Consider the following 18,869-nt stretch of genomic DNA (forward strand, 5'->3'; position numbering starts at 1 on the left):
AATCAATGAAAATAAAACAACTCGGATGCTCAAATTCTGCTATGTTATTCCACAAAATATCGACTCACGTAACCAAATCAAGTGCAAAACAAAGGTTAGACGGTTTTTTAATGCCCAAAAAAAAAACACAAAGGACGTGCAGCCAGAGCTGGATGCTTAAACTTCTACGGTTACACAAACTTTGCTTTCGCCCCCTCTAAATCAAACCCCTTTACCAGCATCTGCCATCTGTTACGAGAGAATCTGTTTCACTCCCCGAGCCAAGCAAGGCCTTTATTGGTCCTAATGGCGCTATCAGCTAAGCCGCTAAACCAAATTACTGCTTAAAAAGGGAGGCCACCCCAGCTAATCATGGCCGTCTAACCTGATTTGCCGGTGATGAAGAGATGGGATAAAGATCAGTTAATGCAGGCAGAATGATCTCACAAATACAAAAAACTCAATTCATTTCTCTGGGAAGGCAATCTGTCCGATTCAGTGCTAATGGAGTGAAGTTTCATTAGACTCGAGATGTGCTGCTCGCTCTTATCATCCTGATGACAAATAATACTGGCAAATAAGGATGATTTTTATTAGGGACGTGGTCCTTAAAGTATCCTTGTTAAAGTATTACATTTTGACGTGTAACTTATTTGCTATCACCTGTAACACCCTGGCTTGCGACAGCATAGCAACACCCTGGCAACCACTATGAGATAGTGTAGTTCAACTGGCAGAGCATTGCACTATACAAAGGCCTTGGGTTTGATCCCAGAGAACATGCATACGTAAAATGCACGGTTGTTTTGAATAAAGATGTCTGCCAAATGAAAAAAAACTGTAAATGTCGATCAACACTTCGGGTGAATTTGCCAAAGTGTAAAGACAGGCCCAAACTTTTGATGTATGGTTAAGGGCTTAAAGTCAAGTTCTGTTAACACTCTTCTTCACCACACCATCTGTTAATAGGACTGGTTCGGTCGCGTGCACGCGTGTGTGTTCACCTGAGGGTATAAATTGGTTTAGTCGCCCGCTCTCATCTGCTGCCCTGCTGTAAGAGCGAGCTGTGCATGAGGCCGCGGGGCTGAAGGGCAGATCTGGCCTGACAGAGCCGGGCCTGGCCTTACAGACGGACATTAGGCCAAACCAGAGTTAAAATCCTATTAGTTTCAGTTGGGAATCAGATTATCGTCGTCGAGAATCACTCGTCTGGCAACTAGGGTCTAATTTACGCCAATCAACGGCAATTATTGAGGGGAAGAGAAGCATCTATTAGGGACGCTCATCCACTTAGGCTAATGAATGGGGTAGATTCAATCTCGTACTGAAGAGATGTATTTGGGAACTGCAGCTGGGGGCGAAAGCATTGCATTGAAGGGGCATCACTGTTGTCTGTTGTCAGTGTGTATATGTATGTGTATGTGTGTGAAATGGACTGCAGTAGAATTATGAGAAGGGGGTATGTTCATACAGTTAGTTTTATTGTAGGTGGCAGATCGGACCTTTTAGATTTTTACTTCGTATGTTACCCTGCGGTATACTCTGATCAATATATGACATATTGCATTATTTGCTTGGTCAGTATACTAACAAACTGATCAGTTATTGAGACAAAAATGGTTTGATGCTATACATTCCCTTTAATCTGACTTTATCCAATGGGGAGTAATTGTAAAATTAGACGATAGTGTTTTATTTATTAATTAATTGTTTTTAATTTATTACACAGTGGTACAGTGGATCATTACACAAAGTTGTAAACATAGTTGAAGAGCTGGATTTTCATGAAATAAGTTAGAGCGGTTAGGTGTGGGAGAAATGAGAAGGTTTGCAGTGGCCTCTAGTGTTTGAAAACTGCAAATGCTCTACTGATTTTTATTTATTTATTTATTTGAAAAACTTTTTGGCTAGTTAAGTTGTTCTATCCATTTTGAATATTGTTTGGTTAAACCTCTTAAATAAGATTTCGGGTAAACATATTCCGAAAATATTTTCACTTATTCTACGACATAAAACACTACACAACGTCATCTTTAACGTGTAACTTTAAACGTCATCACGCATCTCAGAAACAACGCAAAATGGGAACGTAGTAGTCAATTTTCTCAAAGATCATTGTACCTAATAAGTACTTGTAGCCAGTTGTATATGTTTTTATTTAAAGTTTATTATTTATTTAATTTGTATTATTTATTTATCTTTTTATTCTTTTTTTCTGTTTGATTAGTTATTATTTATATTTGTTTAATTTCTTATACTTATTTGTAATTGAACTATGACTGTTGACGGTGCAGTGTGTCTGCCTTTGACAAATGTAATTTTTTTCTAGTGCATGCCTGTTTTGTACATTTGTTGACTTAAAAAAAAAACCATGGGAACAATTGCCAAAAAAAATATGTATCAACAGAGTTTTTCCTTATCAAGGAACATGTTTTAAAACGTGTGTTTTTTTATAAAGTTTGAACGGACGCTTGGTGGTGATGACGTTGATGTCAAGAGACTGTAGCTGTGTCCCATTTCAAGGGCTGCAACCTTATGAGCATTCGACCTTAAAAGATGAGCACTCGGTCTTTCAAGGTGGAAGCCTCAGAAGTTCGCGAAGAGAACTGAAATGAGACGGTCTAACCTTCGGAGGATCCATAATTAGCGTCACCTGCTGCACGCGCCCGCCTGCACGTTTCTGACTTATTAAAATAAATATGACATCAGAAAAATTATTAATTTATTTTAGAAATATGGCACGTTGATGTATATTAAACTATTCAACAGTTTACCAAATTAATCAACCTCATAAATATACGCAACATAAAAAGAATATTATCAACACAAAACATAACTTATAATACTAAAACAGTGACAAGAAAAAATGTTTTCTGATAAATACACTTTTATTTAATAAAGGTTTTAATTGTTTATTTTAGAATATCCACCCATTATATGCAGCCGTTGCAGACGCGCAATGACTCTTGGGATATCCTCGGCTGTTAAGGATCCATTCGTTCTATCCTTAACATCGCTGAGAAATGAGGACGCATTTTGAGGCTTCATTCTAAGCATCCTTTGAAATGGGACGGCCTTACTGGCCTCAAGTCGCGCTGCTGTGACGCAATCGGTCTTAAAATACATCCTTAGAAGGTCGCAGCCTTTGAATTGGGACACAGCTTGTGTAGTTCGCTAACCTAAGGTTAGCTTTTAATTTCTAGCACACGCATTTAGACTTCAATATTCATAAAAGTCGCATTCATCTGTGAATATTATCTTGTTGGACAAAACGTGGAAGTTGTCATAAACTTTTGTTAAAACACAGAGCATTTTTTTTTGCGATAATCCAAAAGCCTATGGGTGAAATGAATGGGCTTTTTGGCGAGGGAACGGGTTGGCCTACAAAAAAAAAACGTCATACCTGCGGCATACTCCATAACGCAAGGTGTCAGTCGCCAACTAGAAATAGATCACACGAAAGCAAATAACAGGAACATAAAAGGTGAGCTGTCGTTTCAAAAACAAAGATGCTCAGACATCTAACCTACCCACTTTAGACTAACCCACAATGCATCCATCTTGAGAATATATTGTATTTCAGCACAGAGATGCATAGAGCGTATCCATTCTTAATAATCCTATATAAGAGTAAGTGTGTCCCAAATCATAGTATGTTGAATTTAGTAAACGTGAAATAACCAGTTTACTATTCCCGGTGAAAATTGAAAAATTATGTCCAGATCATGCACATTTTAACGATGGACGTTGCACACAGAATAATTCAAATAGGTGATTCACTAAAGCACATATGATTAACTAATAAATAAGATTATATATCAAACATTACATAAGAAATAATAAACGAAGAAAAGCTTAAATGCAAGGAGGGGATGCTTTTTCGTTAGTGATCGATCGCAACCCGTTGATCAACAGACCAATCAGACGCGCCAGCTCGAATCACGTGATCCTGCACGGAAGAAGTTCCAGAGTGGCGCGTCTTGCCATTTTCACGAAGGTCTTTGCTCTCCATCCAGAAACAGCACCGTCTCAACATGGCGAATAACAGCATAGGCTAATAACGGGCTAGTGTTTTCCCCTTCACATCCTCCCGTAAAGCCTGAGGAATAGTATGCAGCAGCCGTTGAAAATATCCCATAAAGAGTTTGAATAATGGAAACGCGGGGAATAGAGCAGATGTTCGACTTCCAGCGGTAAATTACACACATTAAGATTGAAGCGAAAGTGTCAAAGCTAACACGTTTAGCATGTTAAACATCAAAACCTCCAAAACACAAACGTATGAACTCGGTTAAACGAGTCTGCGATACACACAGTTGAGAATAAATAGCGACTATAATAGCGAATTATTCCCTATTGTTATGATAACGTTACTGTAAAGAGTCAGTTAATCAGATTTGCCATAAGGACTAATGAAACTGTGTTAAAGATCATTCAAGTCAGTTTTAGAGTCCAAACTACTGATAAGTCTGACTGTGTTGATATTTAAATGTGGAAATTATGTTGTATGTTTACATAACATATCTTAATGTTTACAGTTTTCTTACTTTGAGTTGGCCTGTGTGTGTGTTAGCCTGTTTATAATTTAATTTGGCCTGTTACATTTATGCACACTTATTATATATTTATCTATAATATATATTCTATACCTATCTATAATGTATACTATAATGCAGGACTAAACTGCATTCAGATCAGTCAGTAGTAAAACACGAGGTAAACAGTAGTGAAAATGTATTCCCACAGCTCTCACGTTAACATGAAGATGTTGGACTCTGGCAAACAACTGCTGACAGAAAAAGATGATGAAATTGGTGTCTATTCCTGTCGTCTGTTTTCACAGGTTACCGAATGATGGGTTCATACTGCTGCTCTTGTTGTTGTACTCCCCTATTGGCCTGTGTTTAATGCTACTGCGAATATTTATTGGTGTCCATGTATTTCTAGTGAGTTGTGCTCTTCCTGACAGTCTTGTCAGAAGGTAAGAGGCCACATATGAATGTAAATTGACGTAATCTAAAGCAAAACGTATATCAAATGTCATACGCTTTTTAGGTGCTACACTATTATAAGGGGGCGTGTACACCAAATCGTTTAAACGCGGCTGAAAACGGCAGCCGGACACAGAGGCTACGTCCGAACAAAGCGTGCCGCACAAGCCCTGAAAAGTTAAGCCAAAACGTCTCGATCGCCCTCCAGTGACTGGTCCTAGTATAGGTCATAAACCCCACCTCCCCCATGTTACTCAATCGGACTTGAGACCAACTAAACTATTTAATTACACTTCAAATATCTTTTTTTCCGAAGCTGGTTTCTGTCATTTACTGTAGTTTTTATCACGCTGATGTAAATTCAATTGGTTGTTTTTAAAATAAGTTTGTTTTTAGTTAATTATTTAATGCTATAAAAACAATGGTGTCATGTCATGATTGACAGCTGTGATATGCACATTCTGCGAGGGCGGGGCCTTGATTTCACGGGTTTACTTCTCCTGAAATCGCTACTGGCGGCTTCACTTTTCACCAATGGAGGAGAGCGAACGGGCATCGGCATCTTTTTTTACAGTTTATGGTACGAACCGCCTGCAGTAGGTGAGGTGAGCAGCACGTTTAAATTAATAGTATTCGAAAAACAGTAGGTGAAAAAGTGCCTGGATGACCTACTACTTCCGGCAAATTCCCGAAGTGTTCATTCAATGGAAACTTTGCTATCCCATGATCCCCCAGGAGATTAGTTATCCAATGAAGAAGTTATTGAAAATACCCAAAAGCAGTAACGCGGCTCTATTCGAATGCGAATACACAAACTAAACAGCTGTCTCTTGTGTTTATTCAGGGCTCCAGACTTACTTTTTCACTAGGAGCACAGTGGCCCCCAACTGAAAATTTTAGGGGCGCAACGAGAAAATTTAGGGGCACACACCGTAAATCAACTTGCTAACCAAATATTCACCTTTCTACTAAGTAATACACTGTATTACTAATAAATACTTTGATGATAGATGCAGAAAGTACAATGTGCTGTTTTAAATTCAGTGTCACATCACAAAACAGGTGGTCGCACATGTGCGACTAGATGTAAAATTCAGTGGCACACTCTCAAATTTTGGTGGCAAAATGTGACCATTTGGTAGCAGTCTGGAGCCCTGTTATTGCTCTTGATTAACGTTATTCCAGTTAACGACTAACTTGTTGTCATGAAGCTGTATTTCACAACACTACTGTCACAGTACGCGATTTCGGACGTAGCCGACTGTGGGCGCTTGCCAACGTTTTTCACCGAAGCGCTTTGGGTGCTATGATACTTCTGCTTTGTTTTCAACGATTCACAGGTTGGTTGTTGTGATATTTGTTTGCTGTGATTGGCCCGGCCGAGTGAGAAGTGACATTGACGAGCTAAGCGTTTCTCCCTAAGTTGACAATTTTTCAACTCTGTGCTTAGTGCAGAAAAACTGCTAACTTCCATTGGAAACAAATAAAAACATACGCCTGCCGAGGGCATAAATGCTTTGGTGTACACACCCCCTAAGGGTTAAAAAAAAGCCTCAGTATTACTTTTTACAGGTTTAACTATTTTTGACAAATAACTCATTATGCACATTTGGGCAATGAATATACATTATACAAAAGCATTATATAATAGCATGCACATTTGGTGTCCCAAGTCATAATTTTATCAAATGGTTATATTTTCAATTATTTTAATAATGTGGTACTCATTGTCATGAATTACAGACCATAACAATTTCATATTTTCTTTAAAAAGTGTCTTATATAGCTGAAAATCATGATTTGCTTTTGTCCAAATTAGTCCGTGTCAACTCTGTTACTGTCAAACTCTGTTACCAAGGTAGAGTAACAGTGTTGACACTATGTAACAGAACTGACACACACACACACACATAACTAACAACACTGTTACACCACCTTGGTAACAGAGTTTGACAGTAACATAGTTGACACTGTCTGTCTGTGTTGCTTCAGGTTTATCGTGAGAATAATGTGCTCGGTTTTGGGCCTGCATGTCCGGCAGAACAGCCCACGCTTACGGGACAAAACCGCCCGGCTGTACGTCTGCAATCATGTTACACATTTCGACCACAATATTATTAACCTCCTGACGTCTTGTAACACGGTAAGTGAGTTCGAGTTTAAATGCCTTCATGCATGATTAGGCGTGCGTGTCAGTGTTTTTGCAGTATGATGTAATGTCTTACTCTTTTATTCTCCTTCTCCACTGCCTTTCCCTTGAAGTGTATTGAAAGTTGCCCTTGAAAGTTCAATGGTTACAAACACAATGAGATCTATCTCTCCTTTCACAGCTGTACTGACTTTATAGTGGGCAGGAGAACAGTAATTGAAGGATCAAATTTTTTCTGTTTGTTCACTTCAAATGATTCGTTTTGTTTGTACAAATAAGTCATTACAATTCAGAATCAAGCCGTATTACTTTTGGGCTATTAAGGTCATGGTTCACATTTTGGTCTGTTGCTTTTGAAATTTAAAATCGTGCTGCAGTACAAATCTGCTGTTTTTTAGACCGAATATCGTCTTTGTATATCCGATCTGGTGCCTGACAAAAATCTCACCGTCTTTACTTTAATCTCTGTCCATATTATTAAAGAAGTTTAAGAAAAGCTTCTTTACTTTGGGTCATTCATTGACACAGATGTATTTGATCCACTCCTGCAAGCTGTTGCATAAACTGTTTGTAAATGCAATAATAAATCCTAAAACACTGAGTGTATAAACGTAGCCATAGAGCTGAACTTGAGCTGTATCTAACTATGTTCCCCTCTATGGTTCTTGCATGCGTGTTTAGCCACTTTTGGAGGGCCCTGTGGGGTTCTTGTGCTGGGCGAGGGGTTTTATGGAGCTGGGTCAGGGTATGGGGAGCAGGACGGAGCTGACGGAGACCCTCCGAAGGTACTGCTCATCTCCTGGAGCTTTACCTCTTCTGCTTTTCCCCGAGGAGGACACCACCAATGGCCGGGCTGGCCTCCTTAAGTTCAGGTACTACATGCATTACTTTCCCATTGCTTCAGGTTTGATATACAAACTAGGGATGCACCAAATTTAAAAAAAAAATTATACAAGAACTTTTTTTAAGTTAAATAATTTTTGGAATCCTATATGGCCCAGAATTTTCATTTCAGTGCATTACTGATACAGACAAGTCTTAACTCATTCACCGCCTGCCTTTTTGAGAAAAGTTGCCCACCTGCATTTTTGTGATTTTAACAAAAGTTTCACAAAATTCCTTGCAGGAAAAATTATCTTCTATAAATATATAAACATACAAATTATATCCAAATAAAGAACACACCTTCTGCTTTCAAATAAACAAACAAACAAACAAACAAAATGGGGAAAAAACGTTTCATTATATATTTACTTTTTCCACTTAATTTAACCACTGAAATATGGATATTTGTCTTCAAAAATACAACATTTTGAGCAAAAAGCTTAAAGAATTGCGTTTTTGTAAAGGAATTTATGTTAGAGATCAGACTCAGAATGACTATCAAACATAAAGGCATTTAAAATAAATCATTAAATCTTTTTAACTTCCGTTTTTGATAAATTCGGATAAAATCTAGTGGATAAAAGCGGTATTACACTTTCACTTTGAAATTCGTCCAGAAAGGCATATTTATTAGTTAAATATTAACTCATAATTGACCAGATAACTCGTCAATGGCGGTGAATGAGTTAATTTTTTCTTGGGGAAAAGTTAACTCTGTGGCCCCAATAAGTGTTTGGACATTTAAGGCACATTACATAACAAAATACCAAATCAAGATGATACCAAAATGTTTATTTTAACTCTTTCCCCGCCAGCGTTAAAAAAAGTTGCCAGGATTTTTCATGATTTTATTTAACATTAATAATGTTATTAATCACCATGTAAGGCAAATTTAGTTAAACATGATTTTATTCACATTTATAATTATTTTTAAAGCAGATTATGGCAGGATGGGGAAAAAAGTGAGTGCAATGTGCAGCATGTTACCTTGAAAGTTACCAAGAGGTGTGTGTGCGTGCATGTGCGCGTGCATGTGTTAAATTATGTTAAAAACCCGTGTTCTGTCCTTTCGGCCGATGCTACTGTACTCAAAAAAAATGTCCAAGGTTGGCAGGTCTGGGAAAGAGTTAAAAGAAGATTGCAGATTATAGTGAATTGATGTTTTTAGGGTAAATACAATGAACACTGTCTTTGTTATATTCATTCTGCTGACTAATATAAATAATGGCTTGTTTATACTCGACGCGTCAGCATGAGCACCTGGATGTGTGCGGCAAAAATCACGTCAACGCAGAGTGCGCGAGGTGTGCACTGCAATTTTTGTAACCGTGAGTGGGGCTCCGCATCCGAAAATGACCGACCTCAGGTTGATTCTGTCCGAGCAGGCAAGCCTGTGACGTATCTTTTTGATAAATCCATGCAAAACAATTCATATGCTATTTATCTGACACTTTTAAAGTAAAGTATGGAAACTTTGCCATTTAAAACACAAATTCTTTTACATTTGAATCAGAATTATTGACTTATATTTGTATTTAATGTACCACTGGATGAGGAATAAAATACAAACCTTGAGATTTCTGTATTGTTTGTTTTGTAAAAATGTTAATGAAAATATAATGTTTAATAAAGACATGTTTAAGAGATTGCTGTTATATTCATGTTCTCATATTTATATATCAAGCTCTGATGTTACAAGTACCAGTGACCGACTTCTTCTGTCATTTTCTTTGTGTTGGTTTTGGACTCGATTGCTCAAGTCATCCCCTGTCGTTTAAAAGAATAGCGCAACAGTGAGCGTGTCAACTAAAAACGCCTCCTCCGTTTGTAGAGACGTGCGCGTGATCAGCGGAGGCTCGCGGTGCGGAGCAAAGTGCGAGTATAAACAAAGCTTTAAGTAATGTTTGCTTGAAAGCTGAGACTCGGGTGATTGTTTCTGGGAAGTTTGCCACATCCTTTCTAAGCTTACTTAAAGCGTCTTAAGATGTGATTGAGCCGTAAATCTGCTAGAACTCAAATATTGCACCAGCAGCATTTAATTTTTTAAAGATCAACCCAGTAACTTTGTTTTGGTAAACCATTCTCTGCAAGCATATGAAAAAAATGCGTTATTGAAATTTGGCTCCCCTTGTGATGTCAGAAGGGGATCTTATAATAATACCGCCCTTAATATGTACTATCCAACCACGGCACTGTCATTTAATGCAGAGAAAGAAAAAATATTTGACAGCACAATTGAGTTTCAATTTCAACAAACCACCATTATGGTGATCAGTGTTTGCATTTCGTCAGCTCATTTGCATTTTAAAGGACACACCCAAAACAGCACATTTTTGCTCACACCCAACAGAGTGCCAATTTTAATTTGTTATAATAAATGATCTGTGGGGTATTTTGAGCTAAAACTTCACATGTGCACTCTGTGGACACCAAAGCTTCTTTGACATCTTGGGAAAATCTCATAATATTGATTATCAGTGCAAAATTGGTGATATCTAATGTACTGTATTCTCTGTCTCTCTACGCAGCTCTTGGCCTTTCTCTGTGTCTGACTCCATCCAGCCTGTGGCATTGCTGGTCAAGAGGCCTTTCATAGCTGTGGTAATTACATTTAAACGCAATTCTGTAATCTGTCAACCATTTCACACTCACCGAACGATTGGTCATCATGGCTCGGGCCCCTGTGGTTGCCAGATCTTTCCTAAACTAATTAATTTATACTTTATGCATCTAACATACTTTTAACCTATACATTTTAAACAATCTGTTTACTCAAACAATGTTAACTAAATAAACACAGATCACCAGAATTTGTCAGATTTTCGGGATCCCATTTCATCCCTAATTTCCTGGTAACACACAAGAGAGTCTTTGTGTAAGTGTGGCTCATTTAGGATATTTATAGCCACATAATAAGGGACTCACAGTGCAATAGAAAGCGAGGGACTGTCAAAGGTCAGCAGATTGGCACATGGCGACCTCTTGTAATTTAGAAATGGATTAGTTTAATTGTGAACATTGGATTATACGTATATGATCCATTGAGCTTCCGTATTATGGAGGAGAATAAAGTACAGTGGCCACATTGTATTATATTAACAGTGCTGACATTTATTTCAGCTTTCTATGCTTTTCTAATGGAAGAAAAGTGCTACGTGGCCCCAGGACATGATTTTTGTAACATTGTTTTTGTTTTTCATTTTGTTTTTCCACCCTCTCTCTAATACTAAATGGTACATTCACATAACGCTTTTTAGTTACTTTTAATGGGTGATGATGCCATGCTTTGCCGAACTGAATTGTGGATCCGTCAACGTCGTGTCACGTCACTGCCATTGCTTGGGACAGAAAATTAACATTTCTCAACTTGTCAAGCGCCAATGCGTGCGTCAGCCAATCAGATCGCCTTATGCAAATGACCTAGTGCGAGCCAGCCAATTAAGTTTACGATCTGTTGCGGCCATTGTGATTGGCTGTTGGCGACGCTTCAGACAAGCCTTCCATCAAGCATTAACGCTTTCGCCCCGTGTGAATGTACTGTAGCTCTTTGAGATAAACTTCCCTAAAATGACTTTCATACTGAATATCTTTTGATATAAAAGGGTTGGAGGGGTTCATATGCTTACATCTATCCCTCATTATTTCTATCTTCTCACTGTAGTTTCCATATCTGGTCTATGTGTTTTGAGGAAGAACGTTTATTTTAAAATGCCAATTTTCTTTACTTTTCAGAACACACCAGAATCGTCATGGCTGAAGGAGCTGTTGTGGACCTTTTTTGTACCATTCACAGTGTACCATGTAAGGTACTACATATTACAGTCTCTTCTTTGTCCAGTGGCAGTATTTTAAATGTACAATCCCCAGTAGAAGCTATCAGCAGGCCAGCACTGGTAATACATCAATGAAGCCTTTCAGTGTTTATAGTCTCGGGTCACGTGTACGAAACCTACAAGAGAAATGTGTGTACTCGCTTGTGACCTGGATTGGAATATGATCCATGTAGTTGGATGTAAAGCTGATATAACAAAGCATTTGAGATGTACGGTGTGAACTCGTACCCAAAAGGGTTTCAGACAGTTGTTACAGGCTGCGTTCACACTGTCAGACTATCAAATGCATTTACTTACATGTGTGAGTCTGGAAATGTCATTTTCACACAGCAGATTACAGTCGTAGGTCAAATACAGTCTGGATGAACGAGTTACCAGAGGCAAGACCGTATTTGCATGTGACACCTGTAACCATAGTGATAGGCATAAATGTCAAAGATTGCACCTTCCTTGTCAAACTCAACAGGGTGTGATTTTATCCTCACATTGAACTAAATACCAGACACTCGGATGCGTGCTTTATTCTTTTACAAGACAGTTGGCGTTGCACTATGCTGTCTATGAAAGCTTATAAAACATTGCATTACCGCGCAGGTATTTTGTGTCGGAGATCAACTGTGCATAGCATTACGAAGCCATTCTGCACCATGGCTTTCTGTCATCTTTGTGCATTTTGTACCTTAACACAATGACAGAGAGTGACTTCACAGACAAGTAGTTCACACAGCAGGACTTGTCCTTGTGATTCCCGAAATGTACAGGTGTGAGTTTGGTTTTAAAATGCGGTTATCACATAATTAACCCAAGTGCGTGTAAACACAACCGTGTTAAAGACTTGAATATAGAACTCACAACCGTATTGCTGGTGTGTGAACATGGCCAGAGACCTTTTTACATATTCGATTTTGTTAATTTACTTGCCTATTTATCATTCACACTTGTCTGTAAAGCAAAGTGTAATATATATAAGGAATATCTATTTAACATTATGCATTTATTTTCTTTAATACTTTTATTTTGTATATTTCTAAAAGGATAAAAAGTTCACCTACCTGCTTATACAACATTATGTACATATAGTTTTTTCCCTCTCTTCTCAACCAGATGGCTTCCTCCAATAACTAGAGAGGATGGCGAATCTCATCAAGAATTTGCCAGGAAAGTCCAAGAGGTGAAATTATTTATTTTTTATTAACTGTGTTTTTACTTGTATTATCTTTGGGGTGATGTCCCGGACAGGGCTTATCCTGGTCCCAGACTAAAATGTATGTTTGAACTGCCAGCTTAATTTAACTTATTCCCACCAGCCTTATTTTTTAAAGTTGGCCGCCAGCATTTTTTGTGATTTTCACAAAACTTTCACAAAATGCCTTCCAGGAAAATTTTCTTCTAAAAATATATAAACATACAAATATATCAAATGAAAAAACAGCCAAACTGCTTTCAAACAAACAATAAACAAACAAACAAAATGGGAAAACATTTTTTTCATCCTATCTTAATTTTTTCCTTTTTGTTTATAAACTCTTAAATATGGATATTTTTCTTCAAAAATACAAACTTTTAAGCAAAAAGCTAAATAAACAGCATTTTTGTGAAGGAATTTTGTTAGAGATCAGATTTAGAACGATTATTTAAACATACAAAAATGAATAAAATAAAATCTGTTTTTATAAATTGGGTAAGAATCTAGTGTATAATCGCAGTATTACAAATTAATATAAATACTCATCAGCAACACGTTTTTTGATTGCAAATGTTTTCTCTTAATTAACTTGTCAATGGCGGGGAAAGAGTTAAAAACTTCTTGCACTGACATTTCTTAAAGGATTAGTCTATTTTCTTAAAAAAAATCCAGATAATTTACTCACCACCATGTCATCCAAAATGTTGATGTCTTTCTTTGTTCAATCGAGAAGAAATTATGTTTTTTGAGGAAAACATTGCAGGATTTTTCTCATTTTAATGGACTTTAATAGAACCCAACACTTAATACTTAACTCAACACTTAACAGTTTTTTTCAACGGAGTTTCAAAGGACTATAAACGATCCCAAATGAGGCATAAGGGTCTTATCTAGCAAAACGAATTGTCATTTTTGACAAGACAAAAAATATGCCCTTTTAAACCACAACTTCTCGTCTATCTCTGGTTCTGTGACGAGCCAGCGCGACCTCACGTAAGTGTGTAGTGACGTAGAAAGGTCACGTGTTACATATATGAAACGCACATTTGCAGACCATTTTAAACAATAAACTGACACAAAGACATTAATTAGTATCATTCAACATACAACAACGTCGGAACGGTCCTCTTTCTCAACACTTGTAAACACTGGGGCGTAGTTTCGCGTTCGTCCTCTGTGACCTCTTGACGTGATGACATAGTGTGTGAGGTCGCGCTGACGCTTTTCAGGACTGGAGATAGACGATAAGTTGTGGTTTAAAAGTGCATATTTTTTTTTTTTCTTGTCAAAAATGACAATCGTTTTGCTAGATAAGACCCTTATGCCTCGTTTGGGATTGTTTAGAGTCCTTTGAAACTCAGTTGAAAAAAACTGTTAAGTGTTTAGTTAAGTATTAAGTGTTGGGGTCCATTAAAGTCCATTAAAATTTGAAAAATCCTGGAATGTTTTCTTCAAAAAACATAATTTTTTCTCGACTGAACAAAGAAAGACATCAACATTTTGGATGACATGGTGGTGAGTAAATTATCTGAGTTTTTTTTTAAGAAAATTGACTAATCCTTTAACATAAGTACCATTGTTTTGTCTCAAGATGCACACCAGTAATGTTTTTTGTAAGGTTTGTTTGTGAAAACTATTTAAAATGTCCTAATATATAACTAAGGCCTAGTCCTAGAGTAATATAAACCATGTCCGGGAAACCACCCCTTTAAATGTTGGAAACTCATAATTACAATAATTATAACATGTCATAAATTCACCATTGGAATATCTAGGTGATTTGTCTTAACTTGGCTTAATAAGATACCACATAGCAATGCCCTGGCATCATGGCAGATTTGCACGGCTTTGCACGGGCATGCACCGCTCAATGTTTAAAACAAAACAAAAAGCTTATTGACATATCCTAGGCCTATAGGGTCGGTTTAAAGATTTTGGGTCAAGTGCCAACAGCCTTTTGCACATTTTAGGTAGGTTTTATGTCAAATCGATACATATTTGAACTAGATTTTTATTTGCCATCATTATCAAACTTTAGTGAATTTCCACAGAAACTAAGTTCAAACAAATTGACTGTATTGACATTGCTTTTCAACTAGTTAACCTTCAGATCTATTTCTTGTCCAGTTCAAAGCTGTATGGCTTTTTTAAAGCATTGTTTGATTTCTATTATCCATTGTCTCTCACTTTCAGCTTTTGGCGACTGAGCTGGGCGTGACCTCCACGCAAATTACTAAAGCAGACAAAGCCGAACACATCAAAAGAAGAAGACACACCGTCCCTCAAACTGCACACTCAAGTAAGCACGGATTAGATAGTGAGAAATGAAATCATGATGTATGTACTTAATCACCGCATCCGGGTTGTACATGTATTCTGAAGTAGACTCAACATGTCATGCATTGTATAACTCTACAACATTTTTGTCTTCGTCCAGATTTGGGTGCAAGACCCCGCACAGTGGCACAGGGTTTCTTGGGCACAAATGCGGGGGCTGAAAATTCACGTGTAAACCGAATGGCACAGCAGGTGAAGGAGGTCCTACCTGATGTCCCAATCTCTGTAATAACCAGAGACCTGTGTACGTAACCTCCACCCCTCCAATAATGTTTTGCAGTATGGGGGCATGAAACCCCCATAGGAACATTTTGTAGATTTGCTATAAAGCAGTGTCTGATGTATGGGGCAATACATTTTCAAAAGGCCTTTTTACATTTTCTTTAAACCATATACAACACACTGTCATGTACTTGCGCCATTTGCCTGCATTTAAATAAAGCTGGGTGTAATAAATTTGTTTTTGCCTCTTACGTATGCAGTATGTGTACTAATGCAAAGCTGATTTCTTGGGTTTAAGCTATGCCGTTTCAGCCGGTATTGGCTGCCTTCATGTAACCTCTTTCTTTTGTCTGTGTAGTGCAAACAAACTGTGTGGATACAACCATTACCAACCTGTTGGAGCACACTGACCAGTTTCACTCAGAAGCTGCTGCGGTAACAGCATCAGGTTTAGCCAAACCAACAACTCCTTCACCACTATCTGCAACAACCTCCCCATCCACTCCAAAGGTATAAGTGACCTCATGATAATGCACAAAAAAATACACCTGTTCCCCTTTATACCATATCACTTGGGTAACTTACAAACATGTATAACTTACACATTTAAGTTCTTCTCTCTCTTTTGTTGCCACCATTTAGATTAATGGAAGCTTATTGTGATGAGGTATAATAAAAAATCATTGTACAATAATTCCTGACAGAAAGAATTTATTGGCTGGATATGCATTATACTGGTTATTACATGGCTACATGACACATGAGTAAATATATGAACACAAAATATTTTTTATATTATATCTCATTTGTAAGAAATGCAAACCTTATACGAGGAAAAACCTTTGCCTAGCGGCTTTAAGTCAAGACGCTTTCAGACAAGTTCAAACAAGACCATTATGCAATTTGATTTAATAATGTATAATTATAATCTCATATATGTGTGACCCTGGACCACAAAACCAGTCATAAGTTGCATGGGTATATTTGTAGAAGTAGCCAACAATACAACGTATGTGTCAGAATTATGCAAAAAAAAAAAAAACGATTAGCATATTAAAGGGACATTACACTTTTTTTTGAAAATATGATCATTTTCCAGCTCCTCTAGAGTTAAACATTTGATTCTTACCGTTTTGGAATCCATTCAGATGATCATCGGGTCTGTCGCTAGCACTTTTAGCATAGCTTAGCACAATCCATTGAATCTGATAAGACCATTAGCATCGCGTAGTGATATTACGCCCTGCCCGAAAACAGTCCCCTGCTATTGAAAGTAACCAAGGGGACTATTTTTGGGCAGTGCGTAATATCACTACGCCTGCTGCAGCCATGTTACATCAGCAAAGTCACTGATTATTACGCCAGTTTAAGAGTATAGTCCCTAGCCATATCGGCCTAGAAAATCGCAACTTTTAATTTTACGTCAGTCTTAGTACATGATGTAACTACAGAAGAGTCAAGTTTTGAATAGGAAAAATTTCGAAACTCTATGGTTATTTTTTTGCACGATGCTAATGGTCTAATCGGATTCAATGGATTATGCTAAGCTATGCTAAAAGTGCTAGCGCCAGAACCAGAGATCAGCTGAATGGATTCCAAAACGGTAAAAATCAAATAATTAACTCTAGGAGAGCTGGAAAATGAGCATATTTAAAAAAAAAAAGTGGAATGTCCCTTTGAGTAAAGATCATGTTCAGTGGAGATATTTTGTCAATTTCCTACCGTAAATATATAACAAACATGTATTTGTATTAGTAATATGTGTTGCTAAGAACTTCATTTGGACAACTTTGGACAGCGATTTTCTCAATATTTAGATTTTTTGCACCCTCAGATTCTAGATTTTCAAATCATTGTATCACGGCCAAATATTGTCCATGTAACAAACCATACATCAATGGGAAAAAATGTACCCTTGTGACTGGTTTTGTGGTCCAGGGTCACATATGTTAACAATTACGCTTATTTATATTGAATTAATTTGTTAGTATTAAACTGATCCTGATCCATATGCAATAACTAAATAATGCGATATATCAACTTTTTTAAATATATATAAAAAAAACACTTCACGCTTTCGCACATCAGAACACACAAGGACTGACAAGGAATAGTGTGCCTATATCTCTTTGCTTAACTTTGACTATACACCACCTTTTGAAGTATTAAAATAATTCAGTTTTTGCAAACTATTCCTATATGCGTGCATGCTGTATTTATGTGATTTCGATAAATTAGTGTATACATTTTATTAAATTTGTTTTAATTCTTAAAACCTTGACAAATATCTCTACTTAGTTTGTTGGTTGGTTTGTCAGACAAACAGTACAATGGGTACAATAGCCTCTTCTTTACATGATACATTTTAATGGTTTTACTTATAAATAATAATTTGAAACCTTTTTAACTTACAAAAATGCTGTTGTGCATTCATTCAACAGCCAGTTGACAAATATTTTGGGAAAACACCGGTAGATAGACACATGTCCCTACAGGAGAGAAAAGATGCCTTATATGAATATGCAAGAAGGTAATATTATTTTTATATCTATATAGCTAAAGATTGATATATAGAACATGTCAGCATATTTTAAATGTTTGACATTTGAAATGATGTGTTTGAATTTTGGTGTTTTCAATATCCGGTGGGTTTGTTAATGTAATCAAAGTCTATTATTTACAGTTTTATTCAAGTTGTAATCTGATTCTTCTTTCTTTTCACCCTGGAATGGTAGACGATACATTGAAAAACATGGACTGAAGAAAGATGACGATCTATGACTGTGGACAAATACACCTGAGGATTTGTTTAGGAAAGACAGCTGCTTGACACAAAACCACACAGACAAAAAAAAGAATTTATAGCATTGACTATAGAATAACAACAAGATTGTTCAACAGACATCCCGAGAGAAGACCAAAAGTTTTTCATCAGACTGGATTTTTCCTTTCTTGTTTTTTTCTTTGTAGATCCTCTTTGCATGGCAATCATGCATGTCTTTTTTATTATTTCTCTCAGCAACAGAAAACAAGTTATTTTGGTAAACAATTTGTATTAAGACCCAGTGACCTTGGCACACTTCATATTATTTTTATAAGGTCCAGGGTTATATGGTTTCAGAAATAAACAGCAGTGAACTAAAATACATCTTGAGGTTTGTTATGTTGTAAGGGCACGTGTTGGTTGCAATATCAGCTTTTAAAGACATTAAAGATCATATTGAAATGCAGTGAATGTTTTGATTGTGTCTCTTGTACAGTAATACAATCACAGGACATCCTCTTAA

At 37.1% G+C, this 18,869-nt stretch overlaps 1 protein-coding gene across 1 annotated transcript; it reads left to right on the forward strand.

Annotated features, from left to right (window-relative positions):
- Positions 1-3,975: 3,975 nt before the first annotated feature.
- Positions 3,976-18,812, forward strand: aup1 (AUP1 lipid droplet regulating VLDL assembly factor). Its single transcript, XM_065275222.1, has 12 exons — positions 3,976-4,172; positions 4,823-4,960; positions 6,963-7,113; positions 7,801-7,991; positions 10,533-10,605; positions 11,737-11,810; positions 12,942-13,008; positions 15,217-15,322; positions 15,461-15,604; positions 15,941-16,092; positions 18,024-18,112; positions 18,318-18,812. Exons 1-12 carry the CDS (start codon positions 4,132-4,134, stop codon positions 18,361-18,363), a joined length of 1,272 nt encoding a protein of 423 aa, XP_065131294.1. The 5' UTR covers positions 3,976-4,131; the 3' UTR covers positions 18,364-18,812.
- Positions 18,813-18,869: the final 57 nt, after the last annotated feature.

This window comes from Paramisgurnus dabryanus, chromosome 16 (genome assembly GCF_030506205.2).
Source record: "Paramisgurnus dabryanus chromosome 16, PD_genome_1.1, whole genome shotgun sequence".
NCBI classification, from domain to species: Eukaryota; Metazoa; Chordata; class Actinopteri; order Cypriniformes; family Cobitidae; genus Paramisgurnus; species Paramisgurnus dabryanus.